The sequence below is a fragment of the Cercospora beticola genome, chromosome 2, assembly GCF_033473495.1.
Source record: "Cercospora beticola chromosome 2, complete sequence".
NCBI classification, from domain to species: domain Eukaryota; kingdom Fungi; phylum Ascomycota; class Dothideomycetes; order Mycosphaerellales; family Mycosphaerellaceae; genus Cercospora; species Cercospora beticola.
Window position 1 is genome coordinate 2,078,940 of NC_088936.1, and position 26,529 is coordinate 2,105,468.

The 26,529-nt window shown below is 53.3% G+C and overlaps 13 protein-coding genes across 13 annotated transcripts; 5 read left to right on the top strand and 8 right to left on the bottom strand.

The window, feature by feature from the left end:
• Positions 1 to 24: 24 nt before the first annotated feature.
• On the top strand, positions 25 to 912 carry RHO25_002821 (uncharacterized protein; the record flags this gene model as incomplete). Its single annotated transcript, XM_023598371.1, has 1 exon — positions 25 to 912. One exon carries the CDS (start codon positions 25 to 27, stop codon positions 910 to 912), a length of 888 nt encoding a protein of 295 aa, XP_023456074.1.
• Positions 913 to 1,163: 251 nt separating this feature from the next.
• On the bottom strand, positions 1,164 to 3,617 carry RHO25_002822 (uncharacterized protein; the record flags this gene model as incomplete). Its single annotated transcript, XM_023598372.2, has 2 exons — positions 1,164 to 3,109; positions 3,167 to 3,617. The coding sequence occupies 2 exons, from the start codon at positions 3,615 to 3,617 to the stop codon at positions 1,164 to 1,166; spliced, it is 2,397 nt and encodes a 798-aa protein (XP_023456075.1).
• A 747-nt stretch (positions 3,618 to 4,364) lies between these two features.
• On the top strand, positions 4,365 to 5,613 carry RHO25_002823 (uncharacterized protein; the record flags this gene model as incomplete). The annotated part of the gene is made up of 5 exons (XM_023598373.2): positions 4,365 to 4,436; positions 4,487 to 4,731; positions 4,782 to 4,926; positions 4,988 to 5,258; positions 5,333 to 5,613. The coding sequence occupies 5 exons, from the start codon at positions 4,365 to 4,367 to the stop codon at positions 5,611 to 5,613; spliced, it is 1,014 nt and encodes a 337-aa protein (XP_023456076.1).
• Positions 5,614 to 5,899: 286 nt separating this feature from the next.
• On the bottom strand, positions 5,900 to 6,697 carry RHO25_002824 (uncharacterized protein; the record flags this gene model as incomplete). Its single annotated transcript, XM_023598374.2, has 1 exon — positions 5,900 to 6,697. The coding sequence occupies one exon, from the start codon at positions 6,695 to 6,697 to the stop codon at positions 5,900 to 5,902; it is 798 nt and encodes a 265-aa protein (XP_023456077.1).
• Positions 6,698 to 7,248: 551 nt separating this feature from the next.
• On the top strand, positions 7,249 to 8,645 carry RHO25_002825 (uncharacterized protein; the record flags this gene model as incomplete). The annotated part of the gene is made up of 2 exons (XM_023598375.2): positions 7,249 to 7,983; positions 8,040 to 8,645. The coding sequence occupies 2 exons, from the start codon at positions 7,249 to 7,251 to the stop codon at positions 8,643 to 8,645; spliced, it is 1,341 nt and encodes a 446-aa protein (XP_023456078.2).
• Positions 8,646 to 10,192: 1,547 nt separating this feature from the next.
• RHO25_002826 (uncharacterized protein) lies at positions 10,193 to 11,206 on the bottom strand (the record flags this gene model as incomplete). Its single annotated transcript, XM_065602305.1, has 1 exon — positions 10,193 to 11,206. One exon carries the CDS (start codon positions 11,204 to 11,206, stop codon positions 10,193 to 10,195), a length of 1,014 nt encoding a protein of 337 aa, XP_065458377.1.
• A 1,199-nt stretch (positions 11,207 to 12,405) lies between these two features.
• On the top strand, positions 12,406 to 12,922 carry RHO25_002827 (uncharacterized protein; the record flags this gene model as incomplete). Its single annotated transcript, XM_023598376.1, has 4 exons — positions 12,406 to 12,439; positions 12,492 to 12,582; positions 12,637 to 12,712; positions 12,758 to 12,922. 4 exons carry the CDS (start codon positions 12,406 to 12,408, stop codon positions 12,920 to 12,922), a joined length of 366 nt encoding a protein of 121 aa, XP_023456079.1.
• A 382-nt stretch (positions 12,923 to 13,304) lies between these two features.
• Positions 13,305 to 14,231, bottom strand: RHO25_002828 (uncharacterized protein; the record flags this gene model as incomplete). Its single annotated transcript, XM_023598377.1, has 1 exon — positions 13,305 to 14,231. One exon carries the CDS (start codon positions 14,229 to 14,231, stop codon positions 13,305 to 13,307), a length of 927 nt encoding a protein of 308 aa, XP_023456080.1.
• Positions 14,232 to 16,831: 2,600 nt separating this feature from the next.
• RHO25_002829 (uncharacterized protein) lies at positions 16,832 to 18,464 on the top strand (the record flags this gene model as incomplete). The annotated part of the gene is made up of 5 exons (XM_065602306.1): positions 16,832 to 17,050; positions 17,100 to 17,498; positions 17,562 to 17,647; positions 17,716 to 17,777; positions 17,923 to 18,464. 5 exons carry the CDS (start codon positions 16,832 to 16,834, stop codon positions 18,462 to 18,464), a joined length of 1,308 nt encoding a protein of 435 aa, XP_065458378.1.
• A 154-nt stretch (positions 18,465 to 18,618) lies between these two features.
• Positions 18,619 to 19,185, bottom strand: RHO25_002830 (uncharacterized protein; the record flags this gene model as incomplete). The annotated part of the gene is made up of 1 exon (XM_065602307.1): positions 18,619 to 19,185. One exon carries the CDS (start codon positions 19,183 to 19,185, stop codon positions 18,619 to 18,621), a length of 567 nt encoding a protein of 188 aa, XP_065458379.1.
• Positions 19,186 to 19,577: 392 nt separating this feature from the next.
• RHO25_002831 (uncharacterized protein) lies at positions 19,578 to 20,252 on the bottom strand (the record flags this gene model as incomplete). The annotated part of the gene is made up of 1 exon (XM_023598379.2): positions 19,578 to 20,252. One exon carries the CDS (start codon positions 20,250 to 20,252, stop codon positions 19,578 to 19,580), a length of 675 nt encoding a protein of 224 aa, XP_023456070.1.
• A 566-nt stretch (positions 20,253 to 20,818) lies between these two features.
• RHO25_002832 (uncharacterized protein) lies at positions 20,819 to 21,640 on the bottom strand (the record flags this gene model as incomplete). Its single annotated transcript, XM_023598380.1, has 1 exon — positions 20,819 to 21,640. One exon carries the CDS (start codon positions 21,638 to 21,640, stop codon positions 20,819 to 20,821), a length of 822 nt encoding a protein of 273 aa, XP_023455103.1.
• A 662-nt stretch (positions 21,641 to 22,302) lies between these two features.
• Positions 22,303 to 25,913, bottom strand: RHO25_002833 (uncharacterized protein; the record flags this gene model as incomplete). The annotated part of the gene is made up of 3 exons (XM_023598381.2): positions 22,303 to 22,366; positions 22,425 to 22,873; positions 22,926 to 25,913. 3 exons carry the CDS (start codon positions 25,911 to 25,913, stop codon positions 22,303 to 22,305), a joined length of 3,501 nt encoding a protein of 1,166 aa, XP_023455309.1.
• Between the last annotated feature and the right edge of the window lie 616 nt (positions 25,914 to 26,529).

Here is a 26,529-nt window from a genome sequence, read left to right on the forward strand (position 1 = left end):
CGTCAACACAGACGCATCACCGACATGAGTTCCGATAACAAAACCATTCTGGACTGCCCTCTCGAGTCTCAAAGCGCGGACTCGAATATGGCTGTCGGCGGAACCACAACCGCCAACACTGTCCTCGATACTGCGGTGAATAGCAACGAGTGCAGCATCCAAGAGGCGCCAGCAGAACCGAAACTGAAAGGCTTTATGCGCCTCCCAGCAGAGATCCGCCTCCAAATCTACGAAGACCTCTTCACTCCTTCTCCTGGCATTATCGCGAAATGCCATCCCGCAGAGCAGACTTGCCGCTTGACTCCTGCCAAAATCTCCACAGACCTCGCCAATACCACGCCGTTGTCCGCCATCTCCACCCGCCGCACCTACGGGTGCCACTGCGACTACTGCAAATTCAGCAGTGCCCTCCTTCTCACGAACCACCAAATTTGCTCTGAGGCAGCACCAGTCCTCGAGTCCACATTCCAATTCGGACTCAACCTCAAAATGGAATGGTGGCAATTCACCTGGGCCAAGTTTGATCTTGAATCAACCGGTCTCTGGGGCCTGAAAGATGACTACACACAAAACGTCCCAAAGTTCGTGAAGGTGTGCGTGATCCATTTCGACTACTTCGAGCCAGAAAGCATCCTTGAAATGGACAGCATGCGTCAGGTCGCCAGAGATTTGGCGTTCCTCCATCATTTGGCGGATCAGGTCAAGTTTGTTGTGGAAGTGCACATTGCACTTGCGTTCGAGGAGAGACAAGTGGGTTGGTCGGAGGCGGTCAGTGAGAAGAGCGAGGCAAGTGAGCAGTTCGTTACCGAGCAGGAGACTAAAGCACAGGAAATGAAGGCCGAGTTGATCGAAGGTTTGATGGAGGAGTTCGAGCTGAAGGAGAAGAAGTTTAGGATGTTGGATGGGGAGTGATCAGGCCTACGAGGAGAGCGAGCTGGTACTGGTTTTGGCTTTTGGAATTGACCTGGAAGTATGTTTCGAAGAGATCGAGGACTTGATCACAGTCAGCGCGGTCTGACTTTGCGAGTTGCATACTGCGAGGCTGCGATTGGACTGCGCAGTGGCGCAACTATGATAGGGACAGCCCCGTCTGGGCCACGTCCAGAAAAGAAGTTCTCGTAGCAGAGAGCTAGTAATACAAATCTCCACCTACTCAAAATGTATCACACCGCCTCGCCATCAATCCGCTGCGCAGTGTCGTCCGGGTCTGGAATTGGCAATTCTCCCTCCTCACCGTTCGTCCCCGTAGTTCCCATCGTACCTCTCGTTCCCCTCCTCCTAAACCCATTCATCCTGCTCCTTGACCTCGAAAAACCAAAAACGCCACTCGCCTCGCTAAAGCCACTCCTAGAGCCTCTCCGTGCCCGCAAAGCGCTCAAATAGTCTAACCCATCATACAAGTCTCCCGAAAGCACTTCATCGACATCGTCCATTTCATCCAAGATTTCCTGTGGTGGGTCTGCGTCGAATACGGCTTGCAAGTCTCCGTGTGCACCGAAACGCTCCCACATGCTGAGCCAGGTGTGCTTGCGAGGAGGTGAGAGGAAGCGAGCACGTTTCCAGAGGTAGCGGCGCTCGTACCAGGAAATGAGTAGTAAGATCGGCGCATTGAGGACACGCACTGCTGTGATGTTGACCTTGTGGAACCAACGCGGTGTGAGCACGAACTTGAGCGGGAGTAAAGTCATGAACGCGAGGACGTTCGTCGGTGGACGATATGCGAATAACGAATCTGACTTGACGCCTTCAAATGTGAGAACCGCGCGTCGGAATTGGATCTCGGCTGTGGCATTCCTGGACAAGCTGTTGTAAGTATTTGAAAGCATGGCCACGAGGATCGTCAAGAAGAGCGTGTTCCCCAGAAAAGCGAATGTGATCATCAGCAGAGGTCCAAGGAACCAGTGCATCTCGACGCTACGTTGAATGCCAGTCCCATCCAGGCCAAACCAGATCCAGAGCATCCATTTTGAGATAGTGAGGACAGTGTGAGTGAGGAAACCCTCTTGCGTCTCGGATAACCACCACATTGCGAGGATGAAGCCGCCGAAGCACCAACAGGCAATAACTGTTAAGAAGGTGAAGTCTGACATCATGGCTCGCAAGGAGATGAAGAGCATATTCTCTGGCATCAAGCAGAACGCCAGTCGTGGTAAGAGGACAGGTGCTGCCATGGCGAGAATATCTTCTGCCAGCCAACCGATCGTGGGATCGTTCTGCACTAGTCCGTGCATGCGAGTGCAGAAATAGACGCTGAATATGAGAACGAATGTGATGTCGAGGAAAGACCAAAGGTTTTCGGTGTGTACAGTCCAGCCGTGCTCGCATATTGAAGCCAGTTCGTCCAAGTTCCAGCCAATGGCATAGATGATGAAGACGAGTTCCATTTTGGTGAATTGAGTATGTTGTCGTCCGAATGTCCGGGACTTGCTGAGCATTGTCGCGACATAGAGAACAAGTAGTATGACGAACTGGCACCCTTCGATGATGTTTCTCGTGCGAGGGACTATCAGCCGGTACTGATTCAGAATTGGCGCTCTTCGCGGGTCGTACAGGGTGATTCCGCGGTTCTTGTAGTGGTCTGGGATGATGTCGATGAACGACGTAGGCGTGTAGATGATCCGCCCTCGGTATACATTCTCTACGATCTTCTGGCATGCCGAAGCGCTCAGAAAGCTCTTGGCTTCCGAGACAATAGCAACTTCCAACGCAGTCAGCATTCGCTGATATTCGGGCCTCGCCAAATGCCATCTTATTGACCAGTGCAGTTCTGTGCGATGCTCACGAGCCACTTCCCGAGGTGCGTTCTGGAATGGCTCGAAGCCTGCAACCAAGACGTTGGCCAATGTCAAAAGGCCCATTCTGCCTTCATGATCTTCGTCGAAGCGTCGTAATATTCGAGCTGCTACGAGCTCGCATAGATGCGCTCTTGTGACGTTGACTGTGTTGTGATGTGCCTGATACGACTGTTCGCGTAAGAATTGAACTCGATTCACCAATAAGCAGAACACCACCGAGACATCGTCCGGATCGTAAAGATGGTCTACTAGTGGCCGGACCACGGCAACGTTCATTCTGGGACTCTTCAGCTGCTCGCTGCTATATGGATCGTCTACATACATCTACGTCAGCTACATGCAGTAGTGATGAGAGGACCGCGAAAGCCTACCTATGCTGGCGATGACGAGCCGTCTGATCTTATGTATCGTTGTATAAACAGGCAGTGAACTGTGTGGGTTCGGCGCTCTGGGATCATCGTTCTTTCGCGGAGGATAACACCCATCATCATCTGCCTCTTCGTGATCGCCCAGCAGTGTCTCTTGCTCCTCTCTTCTTCTCGCTATCCGCAATGCCTCTTGCATGTTCTTGGCGCTTCCACCTTTGAATGTGTTTCGCTTGGGCATTCCAGGTCGCGGTCGCGGCTGCGGGCTCTCCATCCGGATGTGAGCGGAGCTCGCGCGATCTCCATCGTCGTCGCCATCGTGGTCGGAGTGGTGGGTGCCCGCGTCTGAAGGTTCAGGTTCTGTGGTTTGATATTCGGGTTCGAGGAAGGTTGTCCTCGCTGGTGACGCGCTTGGCTGCTCCGCCGTCTGCGGCGACGGGAGCGCATCGCGGTCCATTTTGACCGAAGGACTGCAGTTTAGTGACCTAGATGAGGCGGTGCCAACAATGAGGGACGAGGGAGACGATCAATGGGCCGTGAAGGACATTTTCGGCGATGAGACAGAAGGCGGGGTGGAGGGCGGCAGCTTGCTTGGATGAGGTTTGCATGATGATGCGAGGCAGCATCTCGGCGACGAAGCCTGCTGCCGTCCCATTGTGGCGCTTGCTTCTTCACACACCTCGCCGCCCGAACTTCTTGCCCATGTCGGCAGATCTGATCCTCTTATCTCTCCCGTGCATCCGATGCATGATATCAGCCGACCAGACCGGGGAGCTGGGAGAGCTTCGGAGGGAGGAAGTGCTAACTACTGCGGACCTGGCCCCGCCAAGTCCTCTTCCGCCCACCACTCATTATCATGTTCGAGATGCGTTGTCTTATTCGCAGTAGCTGACTTCAATGGTCTTCCTGCATGAGTACATTGACGAGCATGGAGCTTGAAGGATGGAGTGTCGCTCATACTCGAGATCCCCACCACGACTTCATGTTACGAATGGAAGGTCAGTCCGCGTAGGATGAGGCATCCTTCTCGCACACACGGGACTCCAGGCTGTGACTGCCTGTCAGTAGTAAATACAGGTCACTGCTCCTGCATCATCGATCAGAGATTGTTGTTTCCATGTCATTTCCATGTCGTTTCCTTGATCATAACACTTGATCATAACACTTGATCATAACACACACAACGTTGAATACACGAGCCACCATGGCACACTTGGATTCAAGCTCGTGGCCCAGCTACGCTGAGATCGATCCCGAGTACAAGAAGGTCAGTCAGGTCCGTGCACTGGACTGAGCTACTGTCTGTAACACTGAGACCGTCAATAGTTCCTCGAGACGGCTCCCCGCAGCTATCCACTTCCATCAGACCCTTCCCGGCTCCCAGCAATGCGAGTGAACATGATGATGATGCAGCGCAAAGCCCCGCTTCAGCAGATCGACAGAACTGGCGTGGCGCAAACCAGGGTTTGGATAATATGTCGTGATGGCCATTCTATCCCAGCCGCGGTATACAAGCCGAGAACGCCAACTTCCGGACTTATGGCTGTCCTTTTTCATGGAGGAGGGTTCATGTGGGCGAGCTATTTGTTCTTTCTTCGAAAAGGTTGCTGATGTATAGCAGAGTGGGCGATCCAGAGATGGAAGCTCCAGCAGCAGTGGAACTCGTGCAGAATCATAGCGCGACTGTCATCAGCGTCGACTATCGCGTGGCGCCAGAGAATCCATACCCTCAGGCAGTCAACGATGGCTTGGACGCGTTGATATGGGTATCAAATTCCGAATATGTCCATGTTTAATGCCGCTCGTTAATCCGTGCGCTCTCCGCAGGCCGCGCGTAATGCGTCCTCCCTGGGAGCTGATCTCAAGAAAGGCTTCCTCCTTGGTGGATCCTCAGCAGGAGGCAACATCGCTGCGGTTCTTTCCCACATGGCCCGCGACACGAAGGCCTCGCCGCCTTTGACAGCCATCTGGCTCAATTGCCCCCTTACCATCGGTTTCGAAGCCGTGCCAGAAGCGCTCAAGAAAGACTATAATTCCCTGGAACAGAACGCAGATGCTCCAGTATTGCTCAACAAGGAAGGCCTGATGACAGCGTATTGTAAGTCCAAAAATGAAGTTTTCCCTTTGTCAACCTGCGGGTGTGAACGAGCCGTTTCTGACGTTCTTCAACAGCCTTCTACAAACCGAATCAGTCATCCCAAGTATTCAGTCCGCTACTCTGGGAGTCGGGTCATCAGGGTCTGCCGAAGACGCAATTGCATGTGTACGGGCTCGACCCGCTGCGCGACGATTCATTGCTCTATGCTCGGGAGTTGGCTAAAGCGGGTGTCGACACGCGTGTGGATGTCTATCCAGGTGTGCCACATGGGTTCGACTTCGATGCACCGCAATTGCAGCAAGCGGCAAAGTTCAGAGAGGATCGGCAGAAGGCATTTCAGTGGCTTCTGGGATGAGCGCCTGGAAAGTCGGAAGATTGGCATGGTGTAGTCCAGAGCGAACCAACAAACGACAGTAATAGCCAGGCTTACAGGACACAACGGCGACAGGTATTCGGGTGTTCATAACATTTGTCTTTTGCGCTCTCCCACTGTCCAGGAGACGAAGCTGAGTTGCCGCAGAACGTGAGCTCCACGCTTGCCTTGTGAGCGCCCAAGTCCAGAGTCGCCTGCTGTGCATGGCGACTTTGAGTGATGTGCGAGACCTGTTCGACGATATTCCTCAATCTTCATAAGACTGTCATCACTTGGCACCCCTGCCTCTGCCCACGCCTCTCGCGATGCCGCTGCCCCTCGTTCCGCCAACACCCCCTCGCCCTGTGCTTGCACCTCTAGCAATACCACTTCCACGAGCCCGTCCCGCGGCAGCAGTGCCTCTACCAACAGCACCTCCCCTCCCGGCACCCGCGTTCGCCCCTCTCCCTCGTGGGTTGAACTGCCCTGGCCTACTCATACTCCCCGGCACAGAGCTGAATTTGCTACTACTTGCCGCACTCTTCTTGATCGTACTCGGTTCGGGATTCTCCACGAAGCCACTTGTATCACTCGTCATGAACGTCGCCTCTATATCACCTTCCCTTCTTCCCGTGCCAGCACCCTGTCCAGCAACATCCAAACGAAACGGCGAGTCATCCAATGGATTATAATCGCCCTTGTGTCGCGTATAACTTTGCGGAATCGGAGCTTCAGGAAAATCTACGCAGAACGCAGTCATATTCATGCCGTAGAGGAAGGCACCGAAGTTTTCGTTAAAGCGGCTGATGCTGTCATTGAGCAGTTGGAGATGCATCATGTTGGCTTCTAGGTCGGCCATAGCGTCTGAGAGCTCGCCAAAGGATGGCTCGAGTGTCGAAAGTGGGTGGGAATCCGTGCCGAGGTTGGAGCCTGCGGTAGGTGTTGATTGGGAAGCTCGGAGAGAGGTGCGAGATGGTGGACGGAGGGGTGTCGTGGGTCGCGAAGGAATTGCGCCGGATCGCGTGCGAGAATGCGACGCGGAGCGCTGGCGCGTATCATCAGTCCCGGGGGTAGCGGTGGTGGCCATGATGGTGGAGGAAGAGATCCGGTATGGCTCGATGGCGCGGTGAGCGTTGCGACGCGTGGTGAGGATGGGAAGACGTGTTGTTTGGTGGGAGGGGCTTGGCGAGGGGTCCGGTCCGGATTGCGATCAGCGTCATTGCTCTGCTCGTACAAGGAACGAACGAGGATGTGCTGACTGAGAAGTGAATTGGAGCTGTCCATTTTCGATATTCTCATCCTCCACCACCTTTCGTCCTCCGGTCCCTCTACATGTCCTCTGCGCTCCGCCGCCCTGTCGTCCTCCGCCATTCTTGTCGATATTCCGCCGTCTCCGCGCCCACGCGCTCATTCATTACTCAACGCGGGTCCCACACTTCATCTTACGCATGCAAACTAACGACACAGCCACCTACATCCTCGTCGCCTAAACACAGCGCGGTCAGTTTGACCAATCTCGCCATCGCTGGCATCATCTCTGTGGGAGTTGCATATATCGGCATACAATACTCGCAATCATCATCTTCGTCTACATCAGTATCGGACGAGGCCCCAAGCGCGGGCTCAATCGATACAGACATGGCGCCGTACGGAGATGCGCCCGGAAGACCCGGAAATCTGACGGCTGAACAAGAGACGAAGCTCAAAGAGATGTGGATTGCCCTTTCTGACATTGCGGGAATTGAGCACGCGACCAACGGCACAACGCCCGCCCCACCACGAACGTCCACAGAAGTCAAGCCAGAGGTGGAGGATACCAAGAAAAAATCGAGATTCTCCTCATGGCGCAGCAGCAAGAAGGACAAGGCGGATGAGGCAGAGGGTGTGACCAACGACAAGCACGGCCAGACGAAAGAGTACGAGCAAGCGCTGAAATCCCTCGCGCCCGAGCAGATCCGCGCTGCGTTATGGTCCTTCTCCAAACACGATGATCCCGACGCACTTCTTCTTCGTTTCCTGCGAGCTCGTAAATGGGACGTTCAGGCAGCTCTCATCATGCTCATCTCGACAATGCACTGGCGTCTCGTGGAAATGCATGTGGATGACGACATCATGATCAAGGGTGAAGGCCACGCTTTGCGCGAGAGCCAGAGCTCAAATGCTGCCGAGAAGAAAGAGGGAGAGGATTTTCTGGCGCAGTTGAGGATGGGCAAGAGCTTCTTACACGGGACCGACAAGGATGGGAGACCGTGCTGTTACGTGAGGGTCCGGCTGCATCGCCAGGGTGAGCAGAGCGAGAAGAGTCTGGAGAGATATACCGTGTACACGATAGAGACTGCGCGGATGTTGCTCCGACCTCCAGTCGACACTGCGGTAAGTGCAGAGGGAGTAGAGCATAGGTATGCACAGCTAACGTTGGTTTGTGGCAGACCATCGTCTTTGACATGACAGACTTCTCCATGGCCAACATGGACTACACTCCTGTCAAATTCATGATCAAGTGCTTCGAAGCAAACTACCCCGAATCCCTCGGTAGCGTCGTCGTGTACAAATCTCCCTGGATCTTCCAAGGCATCTGGAAGATCATCCGCGGCTGGCTTGATCCCGTCGTGGCATCAAAAGTCCACTTCGCCTCAAACGTCAACGAACTTGAAGAATTTATCCCCAGAGACCGCATTATGAAGGAACTTGGCGGCGATGAAGACTACACTTACAGCTACCCGGAGCCTCAACCTAACGAGGACACTCAGATCGAAGACACTGCCACTCGTGATAAACTCCTAGCCGAAAGACAGGAACTGGTGAAATCTTACGAGCAGGAAACTCAAGCATGGATACATAATGAAGATAAAGGCGAAGGTCGACCACGGATAGCACAACGCCTTGCGGAAAACTATTGGAAACTGGATCCGTTCCTGCGAGCGAGGAGTATGTACGATCGCTCTGGAGTGCTGCAACCTGGTGGAAAGATCGACTTCTATCCTAGTAAAGCGTCGCCTGCGGGGACTGGTGGTGGCGACGATGATGTGGATTAGGTCTACGGAAGGTGAACAATGATGATGGGATGAGTAACTGGGGATGGAGGCGGGTTTTGACTTGGATATACCCCCTGGTTGTGATGTCGAGATGCCTGAGCAAAGGACAGAATTAAGGTATTGGTAAAGTGCCGATGAAGATGCTTAATTCGCGCTAAGTAGCATCTGAGATGAAGGTGATTTCTCGTTCAACTGCATTGGAGATAGGCATGCGGTAAAACGATTGTACAGCCTTGAAAAGATCAAAACATTCAATTTTACTTTATGTTGTTCTTCCAAGAAGCCACATTGTAGTGCTCTCTGCCTGCTGCCCAAATGAGTTGCAAAAGCAAAAACAATCATCTTCGGCCAGAGAGCGGGAGCGACCGAACATTCTACTTCTTGGACGAACCAACAGCTTCGTCGTTGGAAAGCACCTGGTCCCTGGTCAAGCATTAACTGGAAAGCTCATGACTTACTGAGTGAGCCATCGAGCCGGAGACAATCGCTTAGAAGTTGGTTCATCGGGTCATACTTCAAGTCTAGATCATGGCCGAGAGATAAACCAAAACGAGAGAGAAAGGATTGAAGGCACAGACACCACTCAATCTTGGCCCTTGTTCGGATCATCAAGGTCCACTGCGACCGGACGGAACAATCAGAGCAAAAGACAAAAAACAATCGCCCTGCAACGCAGTGAGATCGCCCATGGAGACGTGAAAGACAGAGGATATAATTGTCTTCAATGAGCACCACGAACGGATGGTATCGGGCATCAGCATTCCCTGACGACTTACCGACTGCACCATTTCGCTGAGGACGATCGTTATAGGCCACGCTATCAAGACCGCATGTAATAGCTGAATCATCTCCCAAGCCTTGGAGAACTGTGGCCGAAGGAAACGGCCTTGGGAGAACAAAAATAATGTGGAGCTTCTCCTCAGGCAGAGGAGAACAGATTTCAATCACAAGAAGGCGTTCACGAAAGGCAAAAAACAGTCGCTCTGCAACAAATGGAAACTGGACAAGGAAAGCACAATTGAAACCAGATAAGGCTTCTATTCTGTTTTCGCTGCAGTCCACAACCGAGCGACAGAATATCTGGCGACTTAACGAGTACACCATTTCGCTGAGGACGAGCGTTGACGTTGAATGTTGGCAGATCGTCTATATTGGTTGGCTGCTTACAACATTGTGCGAACTTTTGGATGGCGCCTCGCGAGGCACGTCTTTAAGGAGTTGCACATGGAACTGATCGCTGCGGAAAACTGAACGGTTTTCCAGTCGACCAATGATTTAGTGAAGTGTCATGGTACCATTTGAATTGCTCGAGTGCTGCCATACAGGTATAGATATTCCTGAAGCTGATGTTACCTCCAAACGAGTGATGCCTTTCCCCAATGTTGCTGCGTATGTCCTTTGAAACAGTCTTCCCATGATGCGCGATGCTTCAACGATGTTCCTTCTCCCATATACCCCAGCACAAGCGCGAGAGCTTTGCAAGTCTCCTCATTTGTTTCTTCCATTTCCCAATACTAAGTCTTACATCAAAGGCTCCGATCTTCCTCTCAAGTTGGGCCCGGCTTTCGAGGTGGTTCGCGGTTATGCTCGTCCGCTGGCTCCGAAGTTGCTGAGCCACTGGCGGAGGTCGTTGCATCGACGGCCACACCGCCTGGCGACCCTGAAGAGCCCCGCCGATCTCTAACGCCTTGATCCGGAGAACCTGGCTGGCCTCCGTTGACTTCGTTTGGAGGGCCACTCCGATTACCATCATCCTGATCTGAAGAATCCCGCCAATTTTGGCGCCAATTTTCGTTGATTCGCTGTGATGCACCTCTCCGACTGCTGTCATCCTGGCCTGAAGAGCCCCGCCAATTTCTTGTGATACGGTCTGATGCGCCTCCCCGGCTGCTATCATCCTGAGTTGAAGAGCCCCGCAAATTTCCATTGCTTTGAGGCGGTGGGCGCCCACAAGTGCTGTTGCAGATATGTGAAGTGCCTACCATATTGCCTGGGTGCTGCATGTTGTAATATCCACTAACACCTGTCCTTGCTGCTTCCAACTGGGCTAAGGTTGAACGCATGACATCTAAGTCCTCTCGGGCTTCCTTCATCGAATCGTACATCGAGATTATGCTCTCTATGACCACATCGTCGGCAGCTCCAGCAAGGTCGAAGGTTCTTTCCGGAGGAGTCCAATCTCTTCGGCCTCCTTCGATCCAAAGGGCGTGCTTCTGCACATCCATTTGTTGCAGTGCATCAAAGACCTGTCGTGACACAATCCCAAGCTGTTGAGGCTTCATGCTTTGCAACTGGCTTCGAACTTGTGCGTCTGGTTCTTCGAGCATAATCAGCTGCCTGAGCACATTGAAAGACTTCAAGTCAGCGGCATCCCAGTCTTCAGGTACATCGAACGTGTTGGACATTGTAAGTCGTGGGTCGGCTAATGCACCAGAGTATGCAGATTGAATGATGAGGTTCGGGATGACTGTCGGGGGCTGTATTGTCGACCTGTTGTTATGTGTTGATACGGACGCTCGTGTTTGCAAGAAGCTGACTTCGAGGGCTGGGGCAACTGCCATGATATCTCGACGTGATGCATCGCGACTTACGAAGCAGAGAAGGCTGCGCTCGAGCAGCAGCGAGTGCCATGTTCGAAGGGCAATCCGTACGCATTGACAGCAGGCGCGAGTGGAGACCCTCATGAACGTGAATAGAATGGTTCCATCTTGTACACCTCGTATGCAGCTTCTTCATACGGATGGGCCCTTTTCGGTCGTTAGCATACTCCTTGACCCTCACCCAACAGTGATGATATTACTTCTTCAATGCCTCGACAGCCGCCTTCGCAACATCCGTACCAACGCAGATAGTCTCAAAGCGCACCTCCCCAAACCATCGCTTCGGACGTGTGAGTCAATGAGGACAGACGGGCGCAGAGTGGTCTCCTGTATAGCGAGCGATGATTGTGAGGTCGCCATGTTCGCGAGCAACAGTGAAGAGGTTGCGCGGAGGATGACATTGGCCGAGCCGTTATTCTACGAAGCAAGTGGAGTCAACCTTCACTGGTGATCGCAGCTCTTTGTGAGATCAACATCATTGGGCGGCGTATTATCAAAAGTTCAATGTTTGTGCCAGCTAACTAATGCAACATCGTAGCTTGAGCCACAACTTCACTTCACGTCACCACCACCGCCCGCGTTGGCTGAGGCTTTCTCGACAAAGCCAACAGCCGTCGCGCTCGACACAGTTGTTCTCGCTGCCAGCTTGCGTTGCAATCCGACACATGGCAGCCATGCAGGAGGGGGATATTGTTGCAAGACGCTGTCCGACTGCCTTGCTTTGTATTCGCAGGCGGCAGAGTCTTGTTGCATGCGAGTAGGAGCCTCACAGACGGGACAGTGAAGCAGGTTTGATGATGGAAAGTGGCGTCAGGTCGCGTACCAGAACGCTCGTGTATCGGTGACTCCAGGGCACTGACAATGGGCACGGCCAGCAGTGACGGCAGCACGATCATCGCGTGCCTGCCAGGTCGCGGTGTGCTTGTGGAAGGCGGCATGTGCAAGTGGCAGGAACTGTCGTGGCAACCGCGTAATCGTCACGCGTGGGCAACTGCCTGTCTGCCTTCCATATAAGCAGTCATCTCCCACCTCAATCGTTTCTTCTCTCTTCCACCAACACCCCACTCCGATACCTCAAGCAAACGACACCACATTTCAACCACCAGCCCACCAGCAATCACTCAAGCACTCAACCAATCTTCAATCCATCCACCGTCAACATGTCTGACGCTAGCCGCAAGGACATCTCCGACAGTACGCCTCCCGTCATCGCCTGTTGCTTCTGCCACTGACTGTGCCTCCACAGAGATCGCCGACAAGGTCACTCCAGACAAGTCCAAGTCCACTGTCGACAAGGTCGGCGACAAGACCAGTGGTGCTGCCGACAAGGTTGCCCGGTATGTCACGCCCTGAGGCCTTCTCCAAGTCACTCCTCACTGACAGGCTTCCAGCGACGCCGTCCCAGACTCCCAAAAGTCGACCACCCAGTCCGCCGCCGACAAGGTCTCCCGCACTGGCGACGAGAGCGTGACCGACAAGGTCAAGGGTGCGCTCGGGATGGACAAGCACTAGGACAACATGTTCCACCACCACCATCACGCCGACAAGAAGATCGACAAGAAGGCCGACCACATCGATAAGAAGGCCGACATCAGCGACAAGAAGGCCGACATTGCCGACAAGAAGGCTGACATCGCTGACAAGAAGGCCGATCTCAAGGCCGACAAGAAGCCTTGATCGCTCTTTGACCTGACACATCACTGCAACTCTCGATGATTTGACCTGGATGGCTTGATGGGAGGTGGAGAACACACTGCGATGGAACCTGAGACATCAGCATGATACGACTGTTTTGATACCTTGAGAGTAGCCATGAAATGAGTCTCCTGTCCTGAGTCACCAATGTGCTTCCTGTTGCTTGCCATTTGTTTCCTGTTCCAAGTTGGTTTCTGCCTGTCTTCCGTCGTCTGTCTCCTGTTGCCTGCTCTCTGTTGTTCCACTGCCGCTGTGTTGCTTCCTTCGTTACCACCTGGCCGGATTGTTGTGTCATTTGTGTCCCCGCTGGCCGATCACAACAATGTTGGCGGAGCTGCCACACTCCATGACCTGTCACGTCATCTCATCCGTGCTTCACTCTTAACGGATCGCCTCTCATAGGCTTCAATGCTCTCACTCGCTCAGCCTCCTTCTGCAACCCAGCGTGCTCTGCCACCTCCGCCATCGCATCCATAATCGCATCACACTCCGGCGTTCCCGTCACGAACAACTCTCTCAAATTCCTCAACCTCGACAGAAACCAGAACCCGAACGCAACGATCCACTTCGGACAAGCATCCACTCTCCTCTTCCCATTCGGATACACTTCGTACCCCAGCTTCCGAATCAACGCAAAGCAGTCTCGAATCCCGTTCGCCATGTCCATCGCTTCGCCCCACGAAACGCCAGAACCTCGCTGATGCCCTTTCGCCATGGTCTTTTCGAGTGCAATGGTCATGGGCGTGTGACAGCGGAGCCAAAGCGGCATATTGGGCTCGAATTCAGCCGGGAGGCCTGAGGATGTGAAGAGCTCGACCCAGCGAGGATCGCTCAGGACAGTTCTTTGTGTTCCAGGACCGGTGATCTTGCTTTCAAGACGTCCGTCGGGTTTGAGATTGGCTTGGAAGAAGGACATTCCGAATGCGGTTCGCTCGTGGCCGATTGTGTTGATGAGGTTCTCGGGTGTGAAGGTGTTGAACATGAAGAGGATGCACTTTGCGGAGCTTTGTTGGAGAACTGGGAGGAGAGGTTGGGCTTGGTGGGCTAGGGGGGTTACGATTATGAGGTCGTAGGGAATTTGTGGATTGAGGTGGTCGAGGGTTGTGATTTGTGCTTTTTGATTTTTGGTGTTGAGGATTCCGTCGTCTTGACGAAGTTGTTCTAGGCGTTTTGATTTTGGACGCGCGATTCCTGTGATTTTGTGGTTGCCAATCTGGGATAGTTGGAAGGCTATTGTGCTGCCTATGCGGCCTACGCCTAGGATGGCGATGTTTAATGGAGGTTGAGACATATCAGCGCGCGTGGTCTGTCAGTGAAGTGGGTAACTTCGATCTTGCACTTTTTCTGAAGATGAAGTACTACATTTGCGATTCGCGATTTTTGATCTGACCTGGGTTCTCGTTAGCTCATATACCATCGGCGCCTCGCGCACTTGTCCCAAAATGGACGTGATTGCGAGCTTGGCGAAGCTGTGGTCGATCATGATGGTCTTGAAATTTATGCGATGCCACTCGAAACTGTCGCCATTGCGAGCTGTCAGTTGAAGCTAAGCATGCTATCGAGTAGCTCATAGGGTTCAGAATCGAGCCACTCGCAAAGTATGACACTGGTAGATGGCTATACACTGTAGTCGTGAGTGTCTGGGCTGCACGGCTGATATTTCCGGTCAAGGGACAAGACATGAGCCTTTCGAGAATGATCTTGATTCTGGTGATGCCGAAGTCATTCGATGATCTTGGTCGCCGATGGATGAAAACTGATCGTAGATGATATTAACAGTACGAATGGACAGCGCGGTCATGGCGCGAAAAAGTCTTTGCAGCGCAGCATGCGTCTGACGCCTTTCACTGGGTGCACACAGGTGAATTGGCATCCAGAGCTTCCCCGGCAGGTTGTACGAAATTGGACGAGTTGTTGTTATTGATGTTCACCGTCTTCAATGTACTCGAGAGAGAGGGAGAGGAGAGGGAGGGTCTTGGCGCCGTCCGTACGGCCCACCCCGACCGGGCCGGCAGATCTCAGATTGACCTTTCTTCACACCGCACGAACAAAGTCACGTTCACTTTCGAAACCATGCCCGTGGCTATTACACTGGATGCGCGCAGGAAACTTCCTCCCTGATCGGTATCTGTATTTATCGAAGTACTCTCCAGGTGAGATACTGGCCGGTCTCTTCGGATGAGCCTATGGCCACAGCAGCTTCATATGGCCCAGGGTATGCTCGTCCGGCGCCGAGCTGTTTGATCGGGCAGCATGTTGTGCGCGATCTCTTCCGGTGCAGCCATCAACAACCTGGCATTGCGGCACCCCAAGGTTGATCATTAATCCATCCAGCTCAAAACAGCAAGGATCGACTCCTACAGCATATGCACGAGTGATACGGTACGACCTGCTCGGGTCGAGGACGCAAATGCCTCGTGTCGGTATCTCTGTGAAAGGTTGCAGTGGCTGACGTCCAGCTTCATGCAGCTTCGCGGTGCAGCGAACCTCATCACACGCAGCTTTCCAGCCCATTTCGTATGCAGCACATTGTATGTACACGCCAAAACCTTCTACTACGTATCCTATGCATCCGTGAAGCACAGCTGCTCCAGGAGAGAGTTCCATGGCACATTAGAGAAGGCCATATAATGTCTCGGCAGTGATCATGGACTCGGAGCGACCAAAACGACACGCGAAAACCCCTTCAACGCAAGCATTACCGGGCTCGGAACCCTTTGCCGGACGTCGGGATAGCGCCGGCTGCAACGTCCTGGTCCTTGTTCGGAGCTAATACCGTCTTCTCACGTCCGGTCACATCATCTGTTCAACCGCTGCTATCTTACGCACTTCGTACCGTGTGTGACGGCTGCGATCCTAATGCTTGGACTGCTGGCAATGGCCAAAATACATAGCGATGGGGCCACGTTCCAGATGGTATGTCTCTAGCCGATTCGTATTCTCTGGTTTAGCAGCCTACGATCAAAACGCTTCCCGGCCGATGGATCCCAGACAGCTCTGCCGTGCATTGGATTGACCTGAAAAAGCATAGTTTGCAAGGCTGTGTGTGCCTCACGCCTAAACTGGGCAACCCTAACTCGTGATTTCTTGCCCTTGCAGTGATCAGCCTCGAGCTACAGCAGCGCCTCTTGCCCCGAGATCTTGACAATGGTTCTCACACGTTATGGCTTGGAGACGTACTTACCGGGAAGATCCCGCGTCTTAATACGGCCCCGCAGATTCTCCAGAGGTCGTTCTCTTCACATGCTCGATACGGTTTGACGGCTGGTCTCCATCTTACTTCGCTGAGCGGTCGGGTCCCAGGAGAATCACCGACGTGGCGCGAGCTACTCACAGTCACAGCACAGAGCCTTCTGGAAAGAACACTCTCATGCATGGTAGAGGCGGAGATCGCGTCGGGCATTCCGACCTTCTCAGAATTGAACTGGAGCGCCAATGTCTTTGCAAGGTGCAAAGTAGCACACTGGCAGAGGCGGCTGCTATAGGGATTCCCCGGGTCCCCGTGCGCTAACCTCATTGGCGACGTGCAGACATGCTTGGAATTCAATGCTTGACAAGTTACATGTCACCAAAAGCTAATACATTCGGTTGTTGGTCGGCAGAGAAGGCACGTGAATGGCTACCTAGGTAGTCGATGTGGACGTCTGCTGTCACGGCGGCCGATACGCAGACGCAAGCAAGCAGGAACACCATAACGAAGACCTCGATCATCGACCGAGAGCGAGGAGCACATGCGCTCAAAGCTCAAAGAAGATCTTCCGCCATCTTATATGGATTGCTAACGGGCCATCGCGACAATTTACTGTCCGCAAAACGCAGGCATACAATCGAAGCAGCCGTAAGACGCCAACTCCGTGTGCACCTTATGCAGGAGGCGACCCGGTCTCAGGCATGTCTACGACCCATTTGGCGCAGACGCCAGCCGCAAGCTCACCTCCCGGAGTGACTTCAGATCTGCTTCATCCGCCCACAAAGAACATACTCCCTGGCGTTGTGGCGGCCATAATTGGCATGTTTATCGCAGCCATATTTCTCACGATCCGGATCTACACAAAGGTCTTTTTGGCACGACGATTCGGCTTCGACGATGTGGCATTGCTTCTCTCAAAGGTAGGATCACAGTCGCATGAGCGATGTAGCAATTGCTGACTGACCTCAGGCCTTGTCGGTGGTAGTCCAAGTCTTAATCGTCTATCTCAAAATGCAAAAGATCGAAGGAGTCCACGTCTGGGATTTGAGCGTGCCGAACTTCAAGACCATGGGACTGTTTACCGGAGTTTCTGTCATCTTATACGTTTGGACAACTGCATTGGCGAAAGTCTCCATACTGATGCTCTACCTTCGGATCTCACCGGAAAAGTGGTTCATATTCTCGATCTACGCCACAATAACTTTTGTTACCAGCTTCGCCACTGCTGCAACCGCTGCACTTATTTTTGCCTGCCTTCCACTGGAGCGCGTCTGGGATCCCACTGTCACATATGGCCATTGCATCAATCGGGGCAAAGTCTATCTCTCCATGGCGGGGATGAATGCGGCTACAGACATTATCATACTAGTAAGTCAATGATTGCAAGCAAGAGCAGTGATGGAATAGAGATTTACCGTGGATCGGGCGCAGGTTCTTCCAATGCCTTTGTTAAACCGCCTGAACCTGGCGTTCAGGCAGAAAGTGGGTGTCATGCTCATTTTCGGTGTTGGATCTCTGTACGTGTGTACTAGCACTCTTCCGCGGTACGCATGGAACCTGGGCTTACCACTTTGCTTCACCGCAGCACGATGATAATAAGTCTAGTCCGCTTGGCTTTGATGATACCTCTATTGAGGGCTGTGGACCGTAAGTATCACCATGAGCATGCTAGTAACCTCGGACTTGCCTTGATCACGAGGAATCCGAGCAAGCTACCATCATCGACAAGATACCAGTGCAACTTCATCGATACGTTCGCAACGCATGATCAATAGCTGCTGATGACGGCTAGTTTCATGGGCTATCGTGACTCCCGCGACATGGGTCTGCATCGAAGCCAACCTGATCATCGTATGCGCCTGCTTACCCACGATGCGACTCTTCCTGCGGCATTTCTATCCACGTCTGATCGGCGAAAACAACGGCGGGGCACACTCAGCTGAGACGCTGGCGTTCCATCAGCGCCAAAGCGGACCTTCTGTACTGTCGTGTATGGACCGATTTACTCAGCGAAAATACGGCATCGGTCGCATAGGCGAGATTACGCAAACCGGTTCGTTGATCGAACGAGACTGTGAGAGTCAAGCGCATCAAGTCAAGCGGATACAGCGCGTCAGTATTGACTCCATCCATTCGTCTACTGGTGCGACGAATAGACACAGCTCGGCCAAGGAGCAGATCATGATTATGAGGAAAGAGGGTCTAGATGACGACGAGACAGAAGTAACACCGCATTCATCGACCGCTCCAGTTCAGCGCATTCAGGGAGAAAGGCCATTCCAGGCGAATAAAGGGCACATCATACCGGATGAGATGGGCGAAAAAGAACCATGAGATTGCGCAGCTCCGCTCATACACGATACCAATACGACCAAAACTCCTAATTCGCGAAAAGTAATGACTCCGGCTCCTCGAGACCGTTGACTACAACGTGTCCATCCAGTGAAAGTTCCTCCAAGCCTCCCATCGGCTGACGATGTCTCTTGCGCTACTCAGCTGGCGGCGTTTTGCCCATCACGGAGTCCGCACACACCGCCTTCTCATCCACTCGCAACTCCGTCGCCTCCTTGATTAGCCTCTCCGTTCTGTCGGCATCTTCTTCGACGTCCGACTCTTCATCCATCTCCTCATATCCATCCTCACAATTCGCGGGCCTTCCCTCCTCTTGTGAGTGCTCACCACAATTATACACCGTAGTCTTCTCCCACCTCTCGAATTCCTCCCTGTGCTTCCTCTCAAGCTCCTCCGTAAAGCCATTTATCAAGGCCTCGTATCGTTGCGCCATCTCCCTTGCTTTGCACTCAAAATCTATTGCGATGTTGCTCAACTCATAGAGTGTGCACTCGTTGAGCGTGGTGGGGCATCTTGCAAGAGGTGGGACCACCGCAGTGCTTTCCAAGTCTTCCTTCTTGAGGCGTTTGATGTAGTCTCTACGAGAAAGGGAGAATTTGGTGTAGGCTTCGCGGATTCTGCGAAGCTGGGGTGCGCGATATGGACACTCGGCTGCTCGGCGAGCGGAGACGGTGCGTGAAACTGCTTTCTTCTGGGTGCTCATATTGATGTGATGGTGTTATGGTGGGTGGTTCTTGATATGTTCGTGTTGATTGTGCTGGATGCGATGCAGGATGCAGATTGTGGCAAGCTGTGGTGAAGATATGGGCATGTAGGTTTGAGATGAAAGTGCAGAGTATGTTACAGAGGCAAGTATGGTCGGGACAACCGCACCTGCAGACAGATCTGGTTGCTGGTGCGACCGTGGTCGTCGCTGTCGCCTCCCTCAACCAAGAGAGAAGCGGAGAAGTGACTTCAAGGGAGATTCGATCTGAAATCGAGGTCGTTCGAAAAGCAGCTCGAAATGATACATCAACTTGTACTTCCATGGGGTATCAACGTGCATAGATATTCCTTCTAATCAATCTCCAATTCCACTCACTCACTGCTCAATTCTCACAACCACGCCCAGGTAACATCGACTCTCCCTTGATCAACATCCGCCATGTATTCGAACACTTTCTGAGTTATATCCAAATCGGTGGGCTGGCATCCCGTGCAGCGATCCACGACCTTCAAGTCTACACTGCGCTCCTCGCCCGCAGCAGCATTGTACCTTTTCGCGCGCAGCATTCTCCCACACAAAGGGTTCGCATTCGAGTTTCCGCCATTGTTTGACGTCGAGCCTGCTGCGTCGAAGAGGAGATGGGAGACTGCGACGATTTTGTCGCCGTCTGCGTTCGTGTAGCCGCAGGCACCGAGGCCGGTCGCGTAGTATGTGAGCTCACCCGTGTGGGTTTCTGCGTTGGAAGGAAGTGGCAGGTTCTGGGGTTTAGACGAGCTTTGCAGGCCCACGGCAAGGCCGATTATAAGAGCGAGGAGGGCGAGGAACGCGCAGAGCAGGACTATGAGGAAGCGCTTGCGGCTTAGGCGGAGGTACGTGCGGTGCGGTGGGAGGACGCGATCGAAGGTGCTGGACCAGGCTGCTGTTGTGCCGAATGGACTACTGCGATGCGTCTTGATGCCATTGCTGCTCTCGAGGTTGCCGCCTTGTTCTGCTCGTGCTGCTGCGACGTGCTCCCATTCTGGAACGCGGGTTTCTTTGCTGATGTGGAAATCTTTCTCGGCCATTGTGTCGCGACTTGCGCTCACTCGTGCGCGTGGAACCGGTCCAGTGCTGTGAAGAATGGAAAAGAGCGACTTAGCTTGGTATACTCACGGAAGAATGAAGATGAGAGCCATGGTAATCATCTTCGCGCCTGCTCGCGCGCGGCGGCAGTCATCTAGGCCGGATTGGCTTTGCTCATTTACCGCGTCTGCAATTGGCGAGCGCCCCTGGTTGGCGTCGACGAGGCGGAAGTGAAACTTGTTGCTGACTCAGACGATCACGTGGTGCCGTCCTCACGGCCCAATCTTTCGTCGTTTAACCATCGAACATGCATCAAAGTTCACGATTTGGGAGGTAGAGCATATCTTGCGATTGGCATATGAAGCGACCTCAAGATGCTATGTCGGCTATAGACCGCGAAGTCGATGGCCGCAAAATCCAACATCTCACTGCCGTGAGACAGTCCCTCCTTAATTCTCTGACCAATTCCTATCGCAAGTTGCCTCCAACCTGAGCGGCATAGCCAACACTGAGTCCACTGAGAAGATCTAGTCCTACCTCCACAAGCCCTCGTCATCCTTCGACTCTTTCACTCTCCTACTTCGAGCTGCTCAAACCTTCCCCTCTTCATGTCGTCCTCCAATACTCCTTGGAACCAGAATTCCTCATCGTCCGGCAGCAGCAAACGGAACCTGACATCCCTCCTCATCCCCACTTTTCTCACACTCGTCACTGCAACGCGATGCTTCCACAAGTCATACCCATGGACATCATCAGCTATGACCTCCACTCCTCGCCCTTGCTGCGGATACGTCACGAAATCGAACGTCTTCTTGTCCTTCACTTTCTCCGGAACCTCTTCAATCGACCTGATCGCATCCGCAGCATCTCTCTCCTTATCAAACGCATGCGCCATCTCGATCTTGGCGACTTCAATCGCCGCTGCCGTTCTCGCATCCGTCTTTCGCATGTACACGGACCCATCATACGTCGTATCTTCGATCTGAACTTGTAACGTTCGCCTGTACCACCACGCTCCACCCGTAACCCTCTGACCCTCCTCGACGATGTTTCCGACAACAGAATCGCAACCGAACTCGTTCCGAGGATTGACGATAAATGGCATAGGTTCGATCTCGGAGCCTTTCGGATGTTTCGCAACGTGTTTATTCCAGGCTAGGCGAATTTCGACGCTGGTGTCGCCTTCAGGCACGCGGACACGGCCTTCCCAAAGAGAGCAGCTGCCGCCGAACACGATTTCGTATGTGAAGTGGCCGTGGGATTTGGAGACGGCGCTCTTGACGCAGCAGGGGCGTTTCAAGGCTTCTAATTTGATAGAGGTGATGGGGAGGTTGTCGACCCAAGCTACGGAGCCTTCTGAGGGAATCGAGTCGTCTACTCGAGAAGGCATCTTGTGGGTTCGTCGCGAGTTGGCTCGAGGTGCTGTAAGTTGTCTGTCGTCTTCTCCAAAATCTCGAGGAGTTGTCCAGATGTTAAAGGGCGGTGTCTGTAAGGTATATAGTCGAGGAAGTTAGGACGGTTGTCAGAAAAGGTTCGAGAAAACTTTGCGGTGTGGAGTGAATGCGGCCTCAATCACTAAAACCCACACTTCACATCGGACTGCATGTGAGTTCTCACGCACGCCACCAACGATGCTTGTGCTTTAGAAGCTGCATATGCGGCCCGCAAAGTCGCACAGCATGAGGCAGCTTACCTTATCACTCTTCGCGTCGCGCTTCATGTCTTCACCTCAAACGAACCCCTCAGCCAACTCGCGAGCCATTGTCATCAGCATCCCAGCAATGCAAACAGCAGGTATTAGAAGTCGAGCGCGCCCATCACTTCACCTCTAGCTACCAGTAATTAGCTTGCGCATGCACTTATCAAGAAAGGCCCACGATGTTCACGGCATGCAGAGTTTGACGGCACTCAGAAAAGCAAACAAGCTTGAAGAAGGTTCAACAGCGGCCTCGCAGGCATCGCATCAAAGTTTGTACAACATCCCATACTAAAAGTGGTATCATGTCATGAATCGAAGAGAAGCGGGCATCAAGTTCGTCAAGAAGTATTCCCTCAAGCCGCGCCAAAATTGAGCGCAGTTTGTCCCGGCTCGCGGCGACGTTCCGGATCAGCCATTCTAGAACGAGTAGTCAGTATCAGAAACTTATTGCAGTAGACGGGTTAGGAGAACTTACTTGTGAACGTGCACATCATCGCCCAGATCAACGTTGCTCATGCTCTGTGGCGTGATGAGGATGAACTGCCGTCCAACCGAGCGTCGCGCGGTCTGGATCATGAGACCCATGCTCTGAGCACGATTGACGCTGTCCATGTAGACATCGAATTCGTCCAGGCATCGAATCGGCGATCCCATGGCTTCCCAGATACTGAGCAATAGACAGATGGTCGAGAAAGACTTCTCGCCACCACTGAGGGTCTTGGCTTGCCGTCCAGAATCCGAAGCCTTGGTCATGTCGGGCTCGACGTGGATGTCCAGCTTTTTCTCGGCGTGATCGAGCAGTACGCGTCCGCGGAAGTTGCGCTCGGAGAGAAGGTAATTGAATTGAATTCGAGTCCGCATCGAGATGTACTTGCGGAAAAGTCCCCAACGTCGGCGGCGTTCGGTCAGGGTGGATTTGAGTGTCTGCGGGTCTGTTAGCAAGTTACCATTGTCCGTTGTGATCGATTATGCTTACGTCCGCGGTCTGTTTCATCATCTTAGTCTCGTTCTTGGCTTCGGTCAGCGCGTTGTGAGCCTTGAGATGAGCGGCGACCAGTTCCTCGCGGCTTCCTCCCTGCTGTCGCTGCGCTTTCTTGATGTCCTCCTGCAGTCGGCTGAGCTGCTGTCCAAGTGATTCGATGGTCTGTCCATCTTCGATACCGACTCTTTCGCTAGTCTGACGCGCTTCCGATGTCCAGTCGTCCACGACAGCTTTCTGATCCAGCACTTTCTGCTGTGTTCGCTCAAGATGTTCTTTGTACCTGTTGACATCGTCCAAAGCTGCATTTTTGGCGTAAAGAGCTTCTCTGCGATCATCCTCGCACTTCTGCAGACGTTGCTCGGCGCGCTGTATCAGAACTTGCTCTTTGTCGAGAGCTTCCTGTGCTTCATCAACGGCGTCTTTGAACTCTCGACCCTTGTCATTCAGATTGGCTCGGGCCCCCATTGCATCTTCCATCGCGGCCTTGGCACCCTCAAGCTCAGCCTTGACTTCACGGAGCTGGTTTTCCAGCTCTTGAAGGCGGCCGTCCTGAGGAATGTTTGCGTCGATCTCGTTCTGCAGCCCGTCGACGTCGTCATCGGCCTCTTGGTGCCGGATGTTGAGAGCATTGACCTCGCGCTTGTGCTTCTCCACGGCTTGTTTCGCCTGATTAAGGGCCAGCTGCGCAGCTTTACGATCTTGTCTGGCATGTTCAAGGGCCTGCTGAGCGGTTTGGTGTTCCTTTTGGCGAAGCTCGATTTCTTGTTGCCGGTCGGTTACCATCCTCGTACGGCCGTTCCAGCCTTGCACGCCGGACGCTTTTTGCTCGCCAGCGCGAGACCACTCCCATCTTTGGCCGTCTCCGGCTCTACGCGCCATAGTGAGGACAGCCCGGACGTTCTTCCGACGCCCGCTGTCAAACATGTAGGATTTGCCAGCATCGATGTCTTCGATCAGAACCGTTTGTTCACAGCCGTGGTTGATCACGAGTGCTTGCTTTACGATAGGGTCGTCGATTCGCAGCACGCGGAGAATGGTGTCGCTGTCATCTTCCGGCTCGTGACCAGCAGTATCGAACGCGCCGCGAGCCATGATGATCGAGTTGGCAGGACACCCTACCCGGTTGGACAAGGACTGCAAAAGCTCCTGATCGTACTTGCTTGTCACGACGAACGAATCCAGGCTATTACCGAAAGTCTTCTCGATGAGTGAGCCCCATTGAGGTTTTATGAGCTGCACATGCAAGCCCATTGGTCCAACAGGTTTCGTTCGGAATCTAGTCTCCCGATCGATAGCGTGACATAGCGCTTCCATCTTAGGATGGTAGGGAGCCCATTTGCGTGTTTGCTGTTGGGTGACTTGATCGCGAGCTGTGCGCCTTCTGGCCTCCTCCTGCTCTGCAGCTTTGACTGGCGCATCAGCGTGCTGCAAAGCTTCTTGGGCAGCTTTGACTGCTTGTGTGAGATCGGGTAATTTTGCTTTGTGAGCATCGAGCGCTTGCTTTGCCTGTTTTGCCGCCTCTTTCAGCTCGTCAAGCTTCGCCAGGCGCTGTTGATGCGCGTCTCCGTGAGCTTCAGCAAGTCTCTGTCGTTCTTCGCCAAGTTCCGCATCCAAACGGTTGATCTCCTTCTTGTGGGCCTTGATATTCTCCTTGATAGTCCTTTCTTCTGCCACCAGTTTCATCAGCTCAGCCTTGTTGGCCGTGAATTTTTCATTCGCAGCAGCATGTGCATCTGTCAACGGGCGGAGGGCCTCTTGATGTGCTTCAACACCACGCTTCGCAGCCTCCACAGCAGTGTCCTCAGAATCAAATCGGACACCGGCTTCTTCGGCGATCTGTTCATGGTGTTCCAGCTGTTCCCTTGCCTTATTTACGTTGGATTCATAGTGCTCTAATGTCGCCTCAGCATCACCAACTTGTGCCCAAGCATGTTGGCGAGCGACATGGTGCCATTTGTCCTCCAGCGTCCTGGCCCTTTCTGCCCGCTTCACCCTACCAGCAGCCTCGACCTCTTTTTGACGGAGTTCTGCGATCATCTCCTCGCGCGTCAACAGCTGCGCTTCCGTGCCGTCCAAATGTTCTTCCAGGATGTTGTAATCGCCATCCAGAGTCTCCAGTTGAGTACCCTTGATGAAGAAGCGATACTTCTCAGCCGGCGTGCTTCCCGCCAGAAATGCTCGGGCAAGGTCCTGAGTCAGCACGTTGATCGGGTTGTCCATTTGCAGCGCAAAATGATCTAGAACATCATCTAGGTCTCCTTTCTTCGTGGTGATAATCCTGCCCTCCGTGCTCTTCAATTTGAATGTCGTCGAGCCACTTTTTGTAAAGTGACGCTCCACAGTGAGCGTTTCGCCGTACAGCTCCGGCTTGTACGCATTCTCGCCTTGGTTCTTTATCTTCACTCCGACCATGCCGCTGTCCGTGCCAGCCTTGATCATGTCCTTGAGCGACTTGGCGCGGTTTGTGCCTGAAGCCTTGTTTCCCAGGCTGATCTGCAGAGCAGTAAGAACCGCACTCTTTCCACTGCCATTGTGGCCAATGATGAAGTTGATGAGCGGGCCAAGCTCAATGGTCAGGTTCGAATGGCACATGAAGTTGCGCATGTACACCATTTCGATAACGCCCGACTCGGCAGGCACGTTCTCCTTGTGCTCGCGTAGCTTTTTCTCGACGAATTGCGTGGCTTTGATCTCGTCGACCTCGTCATCTTCCTGTTCGTTATCGCTCGAGTCTTGCCGGAGGGTATAATCGATGTCCGATTCTCCGTCGCCAGGATCGTCTGAACCAGCCATCAACACCTCTTCGTAATCGTCCTCCTCCTCCTCCGAAACGACCGAGCTGCCCATGGCCTGCGCCATGGCGACTTTTGTTCGCTTGTGGTTCGCGTCATTCTGGCGGAACGAAGAAGTGGCACTTTCGATCTCGATTTCGCTGTCACCGTCAACGTCGTCCGGGTCTCGCGACCGCTTTCGGCCGGCCATGATGTCGTCGCCGGAGTCGGTGACACTGCTGGCAATGGTGCTGAAGGTGGTCTTGTCGATGTGGGCTGCAGGTACTGAGGCAGCAACACGCGTGGTAACGCGTATCCCTGCAACTGCCAAGAAACGCGTCGAACTTCACTTCCACCTTCCCCCGCTCCAATTTCGCGATTCACCAACGTGCAGCACATGCACTTGCCTGCATTGAAATCTGAATTCCCTCCGTGCTCACTCCGTGCTCGAATCGACACGATGTCACCAGCTCATCCGTTGCTGGAATGTTCTTTGTGCACCTCGCAACGCTGCTCACAATGACTCTGCATCGCTGTGCAGCTTCGGATGGAATAATGAGGCGTAATGATTTGGCCACTACGTTAGCACCGATTCGTACTATATGGTGCCTTGGACAAGCCTGGTAGAGCGCATCAATAGTCCTTTGCCGATGTCTGGAGCCTGAGGAATTATGCGGAAGGTGCACCGATGAAGATATACTTCCCTTCGAACACGATGGCTTTTCCACTAGGCTACCGCGCGTGGCCAATGCTGCGGTTGCTCTTGCCACTGCTCTATGGAAAGAGCATTGAGCACACGAGATCGCGGGTCATTTGAGGGTGACGTG